We start from the raw sequence: 15,835 nt of genomic DNA, 5'->3' as shown, positions 1-15,835 counted from the left end.
TTTACGAATTTGGTAGATAGCTAGATAATGTTTTTTCCTTTCACGCAGGTTTTTAGTGGAAGCTTTTCATACTATCTACTAAAATCGAAGTTAACTGTTATTTTTGGGCGTTTGTTTTGTTTTTATGGCATTTTCCCTCAATGATTATTATATACAGACAGTGTCTCTTGCACTTGAGCTGACAAGGCGCACACCACGGCCTTGTTCGGCAACATGTCACAGTGATGATTATTAGCGACATAATAGAAGAAGTTTATATCCCTTCATCCCATTTTCATCTCTGTCGGTGGAATGGTGATCCCCTGCCGCTGTGATTCCACGCACACTAAAAAGTTCAGCGACTCCCAACAGCCATCTTTTTATGCCTTATATGAAATTAAAGCTGTCTCTGCGACTCTGATAGGCACTTCACCAAGCAGGGCTTACGTTTTGCAAACTCAGAAGTAAATGGAAAGATTGATTGAACAAGTGACCTGTGGTTTTAATTTATATTCCAATATACCAACGTCTGTACAATATTGTTGATGTCTCTCTTTCTCTCTTAATTTACTTTACTTTTTTTTTTTTTTCCCTTCTCCTATATTACCCGGGATAACAAAATTTGGTCAGAACGTGTAACTAGTCGCGAAAATCTTCGTATGGTGACGATCCGCTTGAATAGCCACTTTCAAATGCAGTGGTTTCTCTTGGAGATGATGGAAGTGATTCCCTTTGCTGAGATGTTGAACCTAAGAAGAAAAAACAAATCAAAAAGCTGAGTGAATGACAAGAGGTTGACAATAAAATTGCCAATGTGACTGTTATCCTTATCTATCAAATTAGAAGATTGAAATAATCAAGGGGGTCACTTTCTTGAACAGTTCTATAGGAATCAGTAGTTACTGACTGGGAACAGCTAAGTAGGGTTAAGAGTGTTTCTCGTCACCTCTTTGAGATCTTGGACGGAATTTCTTAGTGTGCCGTCTGATGAGTCTCTTAGCTTTTGTTATAGTTAATTGCCGAGCAAAAGGAGAGAATTCTACATCACTGTCACTCCAATCCCCGTGGAAGTCATTCTCTGCTTCACCTCTCATAGTTCTCAAGACGAATGCTTTGGCCTTGCGCCTTTGGGTATTGAAGAGTCCTCGAATAGAAGTAACAAAACCATCGCCTGCTCCATCACTTTGACGCTTGAACCATGTGACTTGTTGTTGATCAGGTTTCCCAGTTTGATCATTGTCACTTAGATTCAGGTCATTGTCAGTAGACTCGCGATTGTTATGTGACTTGTCTTTGAATTTCTTCCCCTGAAAGTTTGAATGGAAAAAGAGAACTAATTAGCTTTGCTTACTTTGTCCCCATAACCTAAGCATCATTTTATTCTATAAGTATGATGTTTTATAAATAAGAGGATTCATAATTCATTCACACAAGACATTTCTGACCTGCATTCCAGTAACTGACTTCAATACTCCCCAAATTATGTGCTTCTTAACTCGGGAAAAAAGCCTTCTCCAAGTCCCGGTAAACTCACCACGATGAAATGTATCCATCAACAATTTGAGGTCGTTAACAACAAATCTTGAGCCCTCATAGGTAACTAGAAGCTCCACCTGAGTTGAAATTATTTAAACTGGTTAAAGCAAACCAATTAACCAATTTCTGACCTTAATTTAAAGCGGTTTAGAGTTTAGCTTACTTACCTGACTAATTTTAATATTGTGAAACTCCATCATCTTTCTAGGCCTAGATTTCTTCTCCTCGTGTGATTTCCCAGCCTTCTTTTCTTCATGAGAAGAGCGGCCAGACTTGACAGGTTTCATCTCTTTGACCTTCTGTTTAGAGGAATCCTCCTGTTGTTCAATGGAAGATGACACAGTGCAAGAGTGAGCCTGTAGGACAAGTTCATTAGCTACGGATTCTGCCACATTTTCTTCCCAGCTCCTATCGAAAGAAGATGTTCTTCTCAACTCCTGAGCTGAACCACCAGTGCTTGATCTGAGGCTTAGGATATTGGGTTTCTGCAAAGAGAATGCAAGTAAAATCAGAAAAAAAAAAAAGAATAATAGAGAAGAAATTTAAAACTTTGAATTCAGACTAGGGTTAAAGCCTACTTGGACAGAGTCTGCATTGGTTTGTGACTGCACAATCGCAGAAGAAGAGAGAGCTGCAGAACTAACTCGAGATGCTTCAACATCCCTTAAGGCGTGGCTAGTTGTTCCAGAAGATTCATGACCTGCCAACCCTTTCTTTACACGTTTTGAACCAGCTGTTGTCGAAATTTTCCAAACTTCCTGCAGGACACAATATTTACCCAAAAAGCATTCATATAAATTTACTTTAATCAGATTTTCATCTGTAGGCGCAATTAGGATGTTATATCTGACCTGTCGCCTTTGTGAATCCTGCTCTTCCTCTGGGAAGAAATACTCCCACATCATTCTGTACATTGTCTCTGTCAAATGGATTCTGAGAGGATAAATCTCCACCTACAAGATTTGCAGCGATTATCAGACATATTTAACACAAGAAAGGAAATATAGCTCAGTTAAAAGATGTAAAACAGTCATATAAATTACTGATAATTAATTCTACTGGTCCCGTTGGGTCTTTTGTAAATTTGCAAATCCAGTAACAGAGTGTTGAAAGAGGAAACTTACATGGAAAAGCTCAAGTGGATAATGCCCATCTTTTGGCGCTCCCTGCTTTGCATCCACACGTAGCATAACTTTCCTGTAAATAAAATTACATCACCTCTAATGAAATTCAACTTCAACTTATCAGAATTGACACAAGAGTTAAGTGGCTTTAGTCAACTATAACATATGTGGAAATAAAAAGGAATCACACTCCCAAAGTCAGAACCAGTATAAAATAATGATTATAAAGTAAAGAAGAGTCACATCACACTAAATAAGATCCGTAATATATACTACTGTATGAAAATCCAAAAACAAAGTGCAAAGTATGTAGTATGTCCATGGAAAACAAAACAGGCGCTGTGGAGAAGCATGTAAAGAAAACTTACTTTCCCCATTCAGGTGGAGGATTCCATGCTGATAAGAGCATATCTGACTTTGCGTTGGGTAGACAGTTCCTAACAACAAAGTACTTGGTGGTGAATCGAGCAACACCAATGTCTTTGTAGTCCCGATCAAAGTCATATATCTGCATGAACAAACCCAATTTAATATGTACGCCTTTAAATTTAAACAGGCTGCATACATCCAACAGACCAAGACAGTGATAAATTAAGTAAACTAAGGAAAGATTGTAAGCAAGTTACTCTCATCATTCCATATTCTAAAGAGTAAACAGTAAGTGAATAATCGAACAACATTCTTTTGATGCTATCACTTTAGAGGCATTGGACTAGGAACATAATGTATAAACGTACCAAGTCATTTATCTCTGCCTCAGCAAAGGATTTACCATCTACAAGCATGCTCCAAACAACCTTATTTATTTGCAAGGAAATACACATAGCATATGATGGGCTTTTGTTCTTCTCCTTCTCCATTATTCGCAGCTGTGCGGCCTTTTGCAACGCCATTCTTAAAGATGCAGAAGCCGCCTTTCTAGACTTTTGTGCATATGTAAGCTCTTTTTTCAATCCTTGCACCTAAAACAGACCAGCAGAAATTGCAACATCAACTTTATATAGTCAACATCAAGAACAGAAACATAATGCTGATGCTTAGGAAGACCAGAAATCTCTAATTGAATAGTTGCATGCACAGCTAACACTAGTGAATGAAACAAGTTGAAGCAGTAACCAATGAATCATGAAGCAAACTTCTTTCCGTAGAGTCTTACCAGAATGGATCTCCTGGTACTAATCATCCACAATTCACCTTCCCTTTCCATATGTGTGTCATCCGTATTGTCAGAAGAATGTGACAATTTTCTAATATCATCAAGAAGCAACTTTCGTTCTCGCTCTTTCTCTTCAAGGTTGATTTTTGCAAGTTCTACTTCTTCAACTCCGTATGGAACTACCTCATCAGCCTCCTCTTCAACATCTTCATCTTCAGTGGGACATTGGAGACTACTTTTCCTAGGCCTGGATCATAAAACGGATCTCCTTAATGCTAGGACATGTTTGAAAAATAAACAAAGAAGAAAAAAGTATTTGACGTTTAGCCCTAATCATCAGCAAACTGAAGGGGGTATGGATTCAAAATATCACATATGTTTATTTAAGGCTAGTTACAGCAAGAAACAAGAGAAAATGCAGAATATTGACATGAAAATGTGGGTCCCTATAATATTATTCAGGTTCAATACTCACTTTGGAAGCCTTGCAAAGAGAAGGTTTGTCAACACATCCAGCATAACTTGGAATTGCCGAGATGTCATTGTAGCTATTATATTGTGTGAATTAAAAGTGAGCTCTTTTAGTGGTTTCACCTGCAAATGTATAAATAAGAATTAAATTACTTAAAAGAAATTAATACTGAGGTTAAGTCTCTGATTAGACCCGGAAACAAAAGAAACATATTTGCTCAGAGACATGAAGGTATCAATCACATGTGTAAATTGACTGAATTACTCCTGACAGCCAACAGAAATTCAGTCGTTCATAGAATTGTACTAGTCTATATGAGAAAAATCTTCAATCAGTAAATGTGAAGTTAAATTGCTACACATGGCATAAAGAGAACACCACTCCCACTTCAAAGAATTTAAAATGTACACCAATTTCCAGCATATGGTGTTGTATTATCATGAAAATGTAGAGACTTTTTTTTTTTTTTTTTGAGACATTTCATCTCCTTCCATGATCCAATGCAGAATACATATGACATGTTTCAGAATTCTCCTATAACTGTTGCACTATCAACGAGGAATTATAACTGTTCTCCTATGCACAAGAAAGCGACGAAACATGTCTCTGGAGACGATGCAATGAAATTTTGACCAAAACACACTATGAGGAATTGGTGTTACCTTTAGATCAGGGGTTCCACCTTTGTGTCTAGTATACCGGAAATACATGTCACAAGGCATGAAAACTCTTTCAAGTAGAGCCCCAGTACGCTTCACTTTTGGGGAGTTTCTGCGAATTTTCGGGAGCCACTGCAATCCAGCACCTGGATCAACATCAGTAGGAGCAACATGGGCTTGCACATGCTCTAACATTACAGAAACTTCCATCCGTGTCCATGTCATTTCAGGACTACTATCTGGAATTTGGACACTTCCACTGCCAAGAGCCTGCTCAATCACTTCCACACCAACACGCATAACGGAATGAAATGAACGTGCAAGAACACGACCACTGACAGCAGCTAGCAGAAAGCGACCCTGATATCCATCAAAGTAAAGTTTATCAACGAGTCAGTACACCACTTTTTAAACCCAAGACACAAAGACAATTTTGGTTATTAACAATATTTACCGTGTACCTTGTACAAATAATATAAATTTACAGTGCACAGCTATAACACATGCCAAGAGAAGTTTGAATGCGAGCTTGGTAAACTTAATCACCCAAGAACCATAGTGTTGAAACGCTCTAAAGTGGGTATTAAATGTGCATTCTTATGCATCAGTAAATACTTACATTAGCATCTTCTGAGTGAAGATTAAACTGTGGCTCAATGACATTCACCATAAAGTGACGAGTTCCTTCTTCCTCAGATTCAATGGTCTCAACTATACCTGTTCATACATCCAGGTCAAATGCTAATCTTTTTAGAAATTCCTTATATTAAGAAATTCCAGTAATTTGATAAAGTTTGAGTAACAAGATAGATATCAGACATTGAAAGAAAACAAGGCATACCAACTCTGTCATCTGATTTCTCAATTTTCAACGAGTGTGACGGTGATGAAGGAGGTTTAGCCATTTCCATAGGCTGAGAAGGGAGATTTCTTCCAGGGCTTGCAGAAGATCTCGACATTTCCCCTTGATGCGTTTCGGGACAGGAGTCCTTTTGGTTTTCTTCATGAAGCTTCCTTTGTGTATACTGACGAGAAGGAGAAGGTTTAGGAGGTTCAAATGCTTTTGAAATTCCACCAACAAAAGACCAAACAGCATCCCTGTTCTCTATCGTCCACAAGAGTTTGAGGCCATAAACAAAGACCCGCTGACAATTGTCAGCAATGACAACATTGTATCCGTCATCATCACTAGGATCTGATCGTATGTGTTCATCACTTTCACTTCCATTCTCAAACTCAGACCGCACATACGTCATCTCAAGATTTCTTCGTCCAGCCTCTTGCCATGCCAACAGTCTTTCAGGATCTGCTTTTGGGGCCTGCCTTCTGATTGTAAAATAATCAGAAGACAATAAAAACCCTTCGTCGCGGTGCTTCTCATCCCTCTTATGGTCCTTCCCAGAGGGTACTCTGTCTATCAAAGCATTCTGAGTACCTTTTCTCAAAAACTGAACACTTCCTGGAATGCATGGATGCTCATCTTTGTTAATAAAAGCCTTAGGCACATGAAGGTCCAGACCCTGATATACAAGGTCAAGTGCATCCCGCTTGCATTCAAATGTATACTTTTGCTTCCCGCGGCTATAGCATAATTCGTATTTTAGCTTTGCCATGTTAAAGGTCAATCCTTTGGCAGGGTCATCAGAATCCCAAGGCATGTACTTTATCAGGGAAGGAGTGGCATCTACACGGAGCATAAATTCCATCATTACCTTATCCATAGATAAATTTCCCGACCTTGCAGCTCTTGGGACTCCAAACCTAGGCCATCTGGAGAAAGAACGTAACTTGTGTGGAGGATAGTAATTCATACCCCAAAACTTAAGTATCCATGCCAAATCATGAGCTCCAAGATTCATAACTGGTGGTGCAAGAGGTATGCTGTCCGGCTTGTCTTGCGAAGTGTAGACAGTTCCAACGTCTGTTGGGTTCTCAGTGCCTGAGGAAGACTGATGGAACTTTTCGGGTCTTAGTGAGAAATTCCACCGAAGCGAGAGTGATGTTGATCTGAATGGATCAAAGACCTTTTCACGAGGCTTTCCTTCAGCTGGAAATGCATATAGATAATGATTCAAAGAATTCCCAGACTCACAATCCCAGTCCATTGTAACTTCAAGATTAAAATCTGGAGCTTCAATAAATGCAGCTCCAGAGGCATCGACTGGAACTTTTAAGGAATGTCGACTAATCAAACTCTCCAGACTGCTCAATTTTATCTTAAAGTCTTTAGCATTGACAAACACACGACCATCTGACTGCTGAAGTTCAATAGGACCAGTCACAATTTGAAGTTTGTCAAGACTCTCATATGGATCCGTTGTAGCAAGGACAGACCAATTTGATTCAGAAAAAGACAAAGTAATATTGCCATGAACGTAGTTTCTCATGTCATCCCACCAGGGTAAGCTTCGTTCTTTTTTGATAACCTGTGCCATACCTGGATTCCTATGACTCAGATTAGCTCTACGAAGAGCCACTGTAAAGGCATAGCTAATGTCTGCAAAAGCTGGTTCATATCCAACCCCAAAGGAAACTTCTCCTTGTTCAAAGTGTATACGCAGATCTGAGTAAGTCTTCAACGGTGGAGTTGTGCCACTGGCTGACCGGAACATTCGCACCTTTCTCCATCTTCCTACAAAGACGTCTTGGGAAATTTGTGGCTGAAAACATGTTGCCTAGTTTAAAAAAACAATTACAAGCAGTTAAATAATCAGTCAACTGATAACAACAGGCATTTCATTGTGCTAGTAAATTCACTGTGACGATGAACTAAAATACTACATCTATAAGCAATCCCAGCTCCATACAAATGCACAACTACAGATCTACGAGAACTTGTCTACCGTGCAAAGAAGAATAATAATCCAAACAAGCATGCATTGGACGACAAGAAAAGAATATTGATCTCTTACTAATAGGAGCATTTATGTTCTGCGTAGATTGAGAATGAAGTGAGAAACAAATCGTCTGGGGATGGAAACTATCCGAAACCACTAATTTTGTTGGATTTCAGAAATATATAGTACTGGAGCAGACCATTAAAACTAAAGGTCCCAGAAAATAAATCAGCTACTACCATTACTATGCTCTAGAATAAACAAAATAATCACAGAAAAAAACATTAAAAAAAAAATCAATCACAAAAGAGAAGTAATACACAATATAGAGACGGCATGGGAAAGGAAAGGATAACATAAAAATATTAATACCTGCTGAGCCAGTACTATACGACCTTCACATTTGCCAGAAGTGCCAGAGAGGAGCGGAAGTGTGTAATTCCTTAACTGAACAACCAAGCATCCAGTATTCAAGTAGATATTGCTTCCATATAAACGTGAAAAGGGTATATCGTTTTCTTGACAAACAGGATCAAGCTTCTTCAAGACTTCTATCAAACCAGCATCACCACCATGAACTGCCGTCAAGCTTAAATCAAAATCTGTGGCAGAAACAGAAAGAAGAGAGGTTCTACTAGCACTTGGCTTAAAACCTGCCTGGAATCCTTCCCTACAGGCACCTGAACCCTCTGAGGGAGCTAAACCCTGGCATGCCTGATAATACGATTGAAACGAACGTTTATGAATCTCCTCCTTCACTTTGTTAATAGCTAAAGGATCCTCGACATCAATTTCAACCCCATCAAAAAACATCCTTCTTTCATCTGAAGCATCACTTGTTTCTGCACCTTTAGGAGCCTGACTAGCTTTGTGTATAAGATCTTCAAGGAATTTCAATCGGACAGCCAACTCGCAGGCTTCTTTCTTCACCAGCTGATAGTGTTCATCAAGCCAACCCTGAATTGGTTCTTCCTCAATATCTGCAGTAAGTCTGCGTATGCAAAATCTTATGCGGCCAAATTTTGGACCAGATTTCTTAGGCTTTGAGCTTTCTCTCTTTCTTAGTAAAAAATATTTTCCTTTCGCTGCAGATATAAGTTTCAAGCCTCGCAACATCTCTTCAATTGAATCATCTATAGCACGCAATTGTAGTTTGTATGGCATACAAATATGCATGTCAAGCCCTTGTACAACCCAGTCCCACGGACCACCTGTCATTACAGGGACTGAATCAGACAAATTCAAAGAAGCAGTAGGGATTCTTGATATTTGCATTCTTGTAGTTTTAAATACTCGAGATCCATTGAAAGCAAGCATAAGCCCCTCAAGAAGCACTCCTATACAGGCATTCTCAGAAAAAATTGATTGTGCCTCCAACGTAACCTCCACCCCATCTCCTACCTCAGCTGATATAGTCAACGTTTCCACATCAATAGCAAACATAGATTCCTTTTTCTTCTGCTTGTCAACAGAACTGGACTGATTTGTTTTTTCACTCGGGCCACCATCTTTCACACTAGAGATGCCTTTATCGCACCCGCTTTCAGGTCCATTATGCCTCTGTGCATACACCAGGGATCTCAACCGCAAAAACAGTTCATAAAAAGATAGATGGACGTCAGGTTCCCAACCCAGTGAAATATGAGTAGCACTGAAGAGAGAACAGACATCAATTTCATTAAGACCACCAGATCGACGTACAAGCTTCGCATTGTGCATATCAAACAATGTGACATTCGAACAAGGCTTATGCTCCTCCAGATACTCCTGGTAAATGGATTTTGCTCTTTCAAGTTCCACTTGGGTTGAGTGTTTATCCTTGTTGAGACAAACGCTAAACTGTGATATTTCAAGAGAGACTGAGTACTTCAGTCTTTTACAAACTTCAGGAGCAGTAGACAGAATGCTCGCAGTGCGTGGTGTGCCGTCAGCCAGTGATCTAAATGAAACCCGACCACCTTGGGATCCATAGTTGACAGATTTAGGATCGTCAATGATAGTATTATCCAATCCTGTATCATCACAGAAATTTACACAGCAACGTTCTAGATTGAGGTTTACAAGCCTAGTTCCTTTCCCAGAAGCTTTGGATGGTTGCACTCCACCAGTCTTATTTGTCTTTTTGCCAGCAACAGATAATGTCTTAAAGAGAACGTTGAAGGTCATAGCATTTGTTATGATAGATTCAACACGCTTGAAAGATAAATAGATACCTATTCCGGTCACATCTACTGAGAGTACCAATTTACTTCTGAAACCAACCTCGTCAGATGATGTCCTATCCCTCCTTCCCCAATCCAAGCTAATCTTTGCTATATGCATCAATGAACCAGAGTTTGGCTCTATTCCGAAAAGGTGTTCTTTAAAGCATTCTTGGTACTCATCTGCCAAATGCAGATTCAATTCACCAAGTTCAACATGAACTGATGTGCCCAGACTTGAGATGTTATTTGCAAACACATGTGAAGACTGCGAACAAAACTGCATATAAAACACCGAGAAAAAAATACTGTTTAGCATTTAGTAAGCCATTTTATATGTTGCACAACAAAATTAAGAACTCAACAATCAAGCATCTGAAGGTTTATCGCCCTATCTCATAACTACAGATAAATTTCAGTTAATGTATGAAGTCTAAAATTAACTTGCACAAGATGCACATAATGGGATGCAGCACGACCGTTTGATTCATGTTCAACCACTACAGATATACTTGGAAAAGGTTACTTACATGATACATAGGCAAATCATCAATACCATATAGCATAACCGTCATCTCCGGGGCTGAAACTGTGCCTGTCCACATGATGGCCTTCATATCAGCAGCTTTTGTTTTCTCAAGTGTGTGAGCTTTTTCTTGCAGCACCAATTTTTTCTTTCTTAAGAAATGAAGGCGCAACCATGGCTGTAGTCTAGAAATGAATAGACTGCATCGGGTACCTCCTAGCTTTATATCAACTTCAGCTCTAACAGGCAGAACTGGCTGAAAAGAGAAGGTAACCATCAAAATAATATGTAACAACATAAACTTACATAGTTTAGAAAAATAAATCTTAATCTGATGCATACCAACATAGCATACTGTGTGTTCTATATAAATGCATAAGGAATATTTGGCGACTGAACTACTGTTACCAATGTCAAGCAAGAACTAAAAGAGCCCATGAACTCATAGGCAAATCGAGAAGTAAAACTACAAACAGAAATCTGAGTAGCAGAGAAAAATCATTTAAATTAAACTCCACTCTGCAGAAAATACACAACAAATAACAAATCGGAAAACACTTCTCTTTGTTATGAAATGGTAAGGTGCTTTCCTTAGTCAAAAACGTACAAGGGAATATTTGGAATAAAATTTAAAAGCTGATAAGCAGGAGAGATAAACTCTTCAAAAACATATGTACTTCCGATGTATCCTGCAACAGTTCGGGCATCGGTACTGAAAATTAAACTGAAGCTACTGAAAACCTTATTGATGATGAACACTCATATAAAAAGCCACACAATGATGAAAGAACAGACAAAAAAATACTGCACAGCAGGAAGCGTGTCAATCGAAATTCAGTTGTTAAGACACAAATAAATAAGCATCTTTTATCACAAGCCAGAGTATTGAGTCAAATTTAGAGAACCTTGAAATATAGAAATATAATGTCATGGCTTTCAAACCTGAATTGGGATGTAGATGAAAGAGACCACATCAACTTTCATTATCTCCAGAATAGATGCCTCAGCTTCCTTAAAAAACTGCAAAGAACCACGAGACCATAGCATCAGCACAAAATAGTAAATAATAGTTTTTGGAAATCAAATATCTGAAAATTTCCATCACACGAGCATACATGAATCTCACTGAGTTCCATCTGAACATCAAGACGTGTACTCTCCCCTGTGTCTTCAAAAGATTTTGATTTAACACTTCTTAGATGAATTCCTGTGATGTTATTCTCAGCAAGAAGATCATGTTCTCGATTCACACATCTGACATCCAGTTTGGGTAAACTGAAGGAAACCTGCTCGGTATTACCAAACTGTCAGTAGATCTTGGATAAATTCTTCTAAAGTTACAAAACTACACAAAGAAAAGAGTAAAATCACTTTCCATTAAGCCAACCTGACCTTATCAGGAAACGACGGAGAATACTTTGCAAGAGCTGCCAACAGCTGATTCTCTTTATGGGGTTTCTTGGCAAATGAGGCAACAGTAGCTGACGCTCTAACTTCATCTGAATGAACTGGAGCAGATGATTGTTTGCTCTTGGGAAATGAATCCTCGTCAAAATTGAGAATCACATCACCAGATACAACTTCCACATTTCGTACAACAATACCTACTGCCCTAAATTCAGAAGAACAAAAAGTACCAACAGTGAGCAAACCACTGTTTCAATATAGATTTATTGTCTGTAACATAAGGGCACAACAATCTTTAAAGTCACAAAGAATTCTAGACAGTGAAATAAATTTCCTAAAACCGTCGACAAACTCATCCAGTGAAGGAGGATTTACTTCACTTAAAAATCAGATACCAGTGACGGTACCTGTCATGTCCAAACTCGGAAGAAAGTGAGAGTTCATCACAAAATAAAGCAGCAGAGGATCTGTCTGGAGAGGCCGCAGATGCTTGGGGGGAAGTGCAACTTTCAAAGCTTACATTAGATGACTGATCAGAAATTATGCGTGATTCACATAAATGAACCAGAATTGGCAGAACATTTAGCTTAACATATAGATTTGGCTTTGTCCCACCATCCTTATTTATATCCAACTTCAGCTCCTTGACTTCCACAATCACCTTTCGAGTCTGCATTTCACATAGGTATGAAAGTGGTTTCCAGAGAAGTACTATTCAAGAGAAATTAAAGCTCCGTCTAGAATTTGGACTCAAATCAATTACCTTCACAACCATATCTGCGACAGAAAGTGAAAGAAACCTTGCAACATTAGCCACCACCATCCACTTTCCCCTGCCTGAAGTTCGAGATTTCTGACTTTTAGCTTTCTGTAAATTTGTCGTTGAAGTTGAGGACCTCATCACAACTTCAAGATCAGATATCAAGATTTGCACTTTTGGATCTCTAGAAAGAAAACCAACGCCAAGTTTGACCAAGGACTGGCGTAAGCTTAGTTTAATTTCACTAGCAGACACCGACTCAATGGCACCCTGGAAAACACTCAAATCAGCAGAAAATCATTCCTTGAGATAAACTTTGTTGTCGAAGAAATTATTGGCAAAGAACTATTGTTCCAGTGGCCAGTAGAACACAATCAATCATGTAAAAATGATATGACTACCTGGGTTTTAAATGGCACTAATTAAAACCAAGATGACTATAGTACCAATCCCAAGAAAGTGAAATGTAAAAAGGAAAGGTGCAATCCACTACATTTCTCTGATTCAAGCTTCTACAGAACTCTCAGCTACAGAAAAAACACGACATCCATAATCCTGGACACTGATCTGGTTTAAGCTTCTACATTCATCACTACATTGATCTGATTATATTCACTACATTGATCTGACTCGAGCTTCTAAGAAAACATTCTATCTCAGCTACATCAAAGAAACAACATCTACATATATCTGATTCAGGCTTCGACAGAAACATTCTCTCTTAGCTACAGCAAAAACACAACACCCACTACATTGATCTGATTCTCAAGCCTCTACAGACACATTCTTTCTCAGCTACGGCAAAAACACTCTTAAGTCTTCTCTTCCCTCCCTTAACAAATAAAAAGCTCAGGTCAAGTATATAGTGCTCACCTTCTTAAACTTCACCACAACATCCTTAAGGCATTTCCACCCGCCAATACGGAACACAACAGATGCTCCCAGCACTCTACTAAGCATCCAGGCAAACAACCTGGAACAAAGTCTGCACGAGAATTGGAAGTGTAAGCCACGATTTGCACCACTAGATCAAGTAAAATAATCATATAATGAATTGGAAACACTTCGATTTGAACTTGTTTCATCAATAGAACTAAGATCAGCAACAAAAAAAAACTCGAGCAGGAAGAGAAGAACTCACATGAAGATCATCCACAAAACGATGGAAACAATTAGAAACCCGAAGAAGAACTTCGCAGGTGAAGCAGCCATATTCCACCACCGCCGCAGCAGAGAGAGAGAGAAACTAACTCCGCCGGATAAATTAACTAATTATCTCACCCACCGTCGGCACTAAAACAATCTATTTCTGAACAAAACACCATCACAGTTCCCAAGTCCGAGAGAATAAACCCTAACCGTTTCAAATCAGTCAAAATTGTGAGACTAGAGAGCTTCCTCCATAGAAGAAAGATCCGATCCGCGAAGTTTCTGGGAGTGTGATCGCTAGAGAGAGAAAGAGAGAGCTAAGAAGGAGAGAGAGAGAGACTGTTTGGCTGGTCTGATGGATGGCCATGTGTGACTGGCGACGATGGTCGATGGAGTAAGGTGAGGATCTGGTGTGGGAGGTGTAGCGTAAACTCGGTGGTTTTCTTGGGTAAAAAGACGTTTGAGATGTCTTTTTGTAGTTAATAAAAAAGGAAGGGGGAGTAAATTTACAACTGTGTCGCTTGGGGAGTCGGATCATAGAGGTCTCTTCTAGTCATTTACATCTTCATTGATTCATTGTTCTTCTTTCTCATCAAAAAAAAAACTTTATATTTTAAAATTTTAAAATCCTTCATATTTTTTTATTCATGAAAAGGTACAAAAAAAATAATATATATATAACTATTATTTCTGTATTGTTAACCATTTTCTTTATTTACTTAAATTATTGTAACCTGTTGTGTTACCAATCGAATTTAATTAGAAACAGAGAAATTTTATTGTTCTGAATTTTGAAGTTCAATTATTTTCCTAATTGTGCTTTTTTTTTTGTAATAAGGTAGGAGATGATCCAAAATTATATTGTTAGAAATTATAAATTTAATTATATGATTTTAATTTTTATTTTTAAAATTTAAGTATATAATTTTATATATTTTAAATTATATACATCATGCATGTTATTATATGAAATATGGTTTCAAAGTTACTCATTAACAAGATGGTGACACATATCAATTCTAAATCTATTTGTGACACTCCCGCTTGCAGAGTGGTTTAAAACAATTGATTTGCCCACCTAAGTCACCAAAGTACGCTTATCTTTTCTGTCAAGTGTCCTGAGAGAATTCTAGAGGTAAGCGTGTTTGAGCTGAAGTAGTCTCAGGATGGGTGACCTTCCGGAAATTGATTTTCGGAACTGTGCGAGTGAGTACAAAACACAGGGAAAGATGATATGGTGATTTGTAGGGACGGTAAACAAGTTTTTAAAGCCTCCCGGACGTAGCAAACCAACCGTCGGATATGGATGGGCTCACGGGCGCAGTGAAAGGACGTGAGACCCACTAAAAAGGTGGGCCCATGGACGGGGAGTGGACATGAGACCCACTAAAAGGTGGTGGTTGGAGAATTACAAGTGGTATCAGAGCTGAACTCATACGAGTGTGGAGTCGAGCGGGCTCACACCATCGGGATGACGGTCTTGGTGCACAACAAGAACATTGCGGTATGTTAGTGGGGTGAATTATGACACCCCGGTTTGCGGAGAGGTTTTAAAAGAATTGATTTGGCCACCTACGTCACCAAAGTGCATTTATCTTTTCGGTTAAAGGTCCTGAGAGAACTCTACAGTTAAGCTTGCTTGAGCTGGAGTAGTCTCAAGATGGGTAACCTTCCGGGAAGTGATTGTCGGAACTGTGCGAGTGAGGAAAAACACAGGGATAAATGATGTGGTGATTTGTAGGGACGGTAAACAAGTCTTTAAAGCCTCCCGGACGTAGCAAACTAACCGTCGGATATGGATGGGCTCACGGGCCTAGTGAAAGGACGTGAGACCCATTAAAAAGGTGGGCCCATGGACTGGGAGTGGACATGAGACCCACTAAGAGGTGGTGGTTGGAGAATTACAAGTGGTATCAGAGCTGAACTCATACGAGTGTGGAGTCGACCAGGCTCACACCATCGGGGGTGACGGTCTTGGTGCGCAACAAGGACGTTGCGATATGTTAGTGGGGGTGAATTGTGACACCCC

At 39.1% G+C, this 15,835-nt stretch overlaps 1 protein-coding gene across 2 annotated transcripts; it reads right to left on the bottom strand.

Moving 5' to 3' along the window:
• Positions 1 to 460: 460 nt before the first annotated feature.
• Positions 461 to 14,392, bottom strand: LOC104750207 (protein SABRE). Of its 2 annotated transcripts, none has more exons than XM_087491205.1 (23): positions 13,799 to 14,392; positions 13,531 to 13,642; positions 12,661 to 12,927; positions 12,305 to 12,567; positions 11,883 to 12,102; positions 11,606 to 11,776; positions 11,433 to 11,510; positions 10,495 to 10,746; positions 8,136 to 10,244; positions 5,768 to 7,601; positions 5,546 to 5,643; positions 4,930 to 5,286; positions 4,271 to 4,389; positions 3,796 to 4,042; positions 3,377 to 3,601; positions 3,008 to 3,147; positions 2,640 to 2,712; positions 2,367 to 2,468; positions 2,094 to 2,273; positions 1,683 to 2,000; positions 1,425 to 1,592; positions 926 to 1,286; positions 461 to 728 (listed from the first exon to the last, which is right to left on the bottom strand). In XM_087491205.1, exons 1-23 carry the CDS (start codon positions 13,867 to 13,869, stop codon positions 619 to 621), a joined length of 7,875 nt encoding a protein of 2,624 aa, XP_087347331.1. In that variant the 5' UTR covers positions 13,870 to 14,392; the 3' UTR covers positions 461 to 618. The 2 variants fall into 2 exon arrangements, with proteins under 2 accessions (XP_087347331.1, XP_087347332.1); XM_087491206.1 differs by having other exon boundaries at positions 11,883 to 12,097; positions 13,799 to 14,173.
• Positions 14,393 to 15,835: the final 1,443 nt, after the last annotated feature.

Source organism: Camelina sativa, chromosome 16, assembly GCF_030686135.1.
Source record: "Camelina sativa cultivar CO46 ecotype springtype chromosome 16, ASM3068613v1".
NCBI classification, from domain to species: Eukaryota; Viridiplantae; Streptophyta; class Magnoliopsida; order Brassicales; family Brassicaceae; genus Camelina; species Camelina sativa.
The sequence above is the reverse complement of the archived record's forward strand: the minus strand, read 5'-3'. Positions and strand labels throughout refer to the sequence as shown.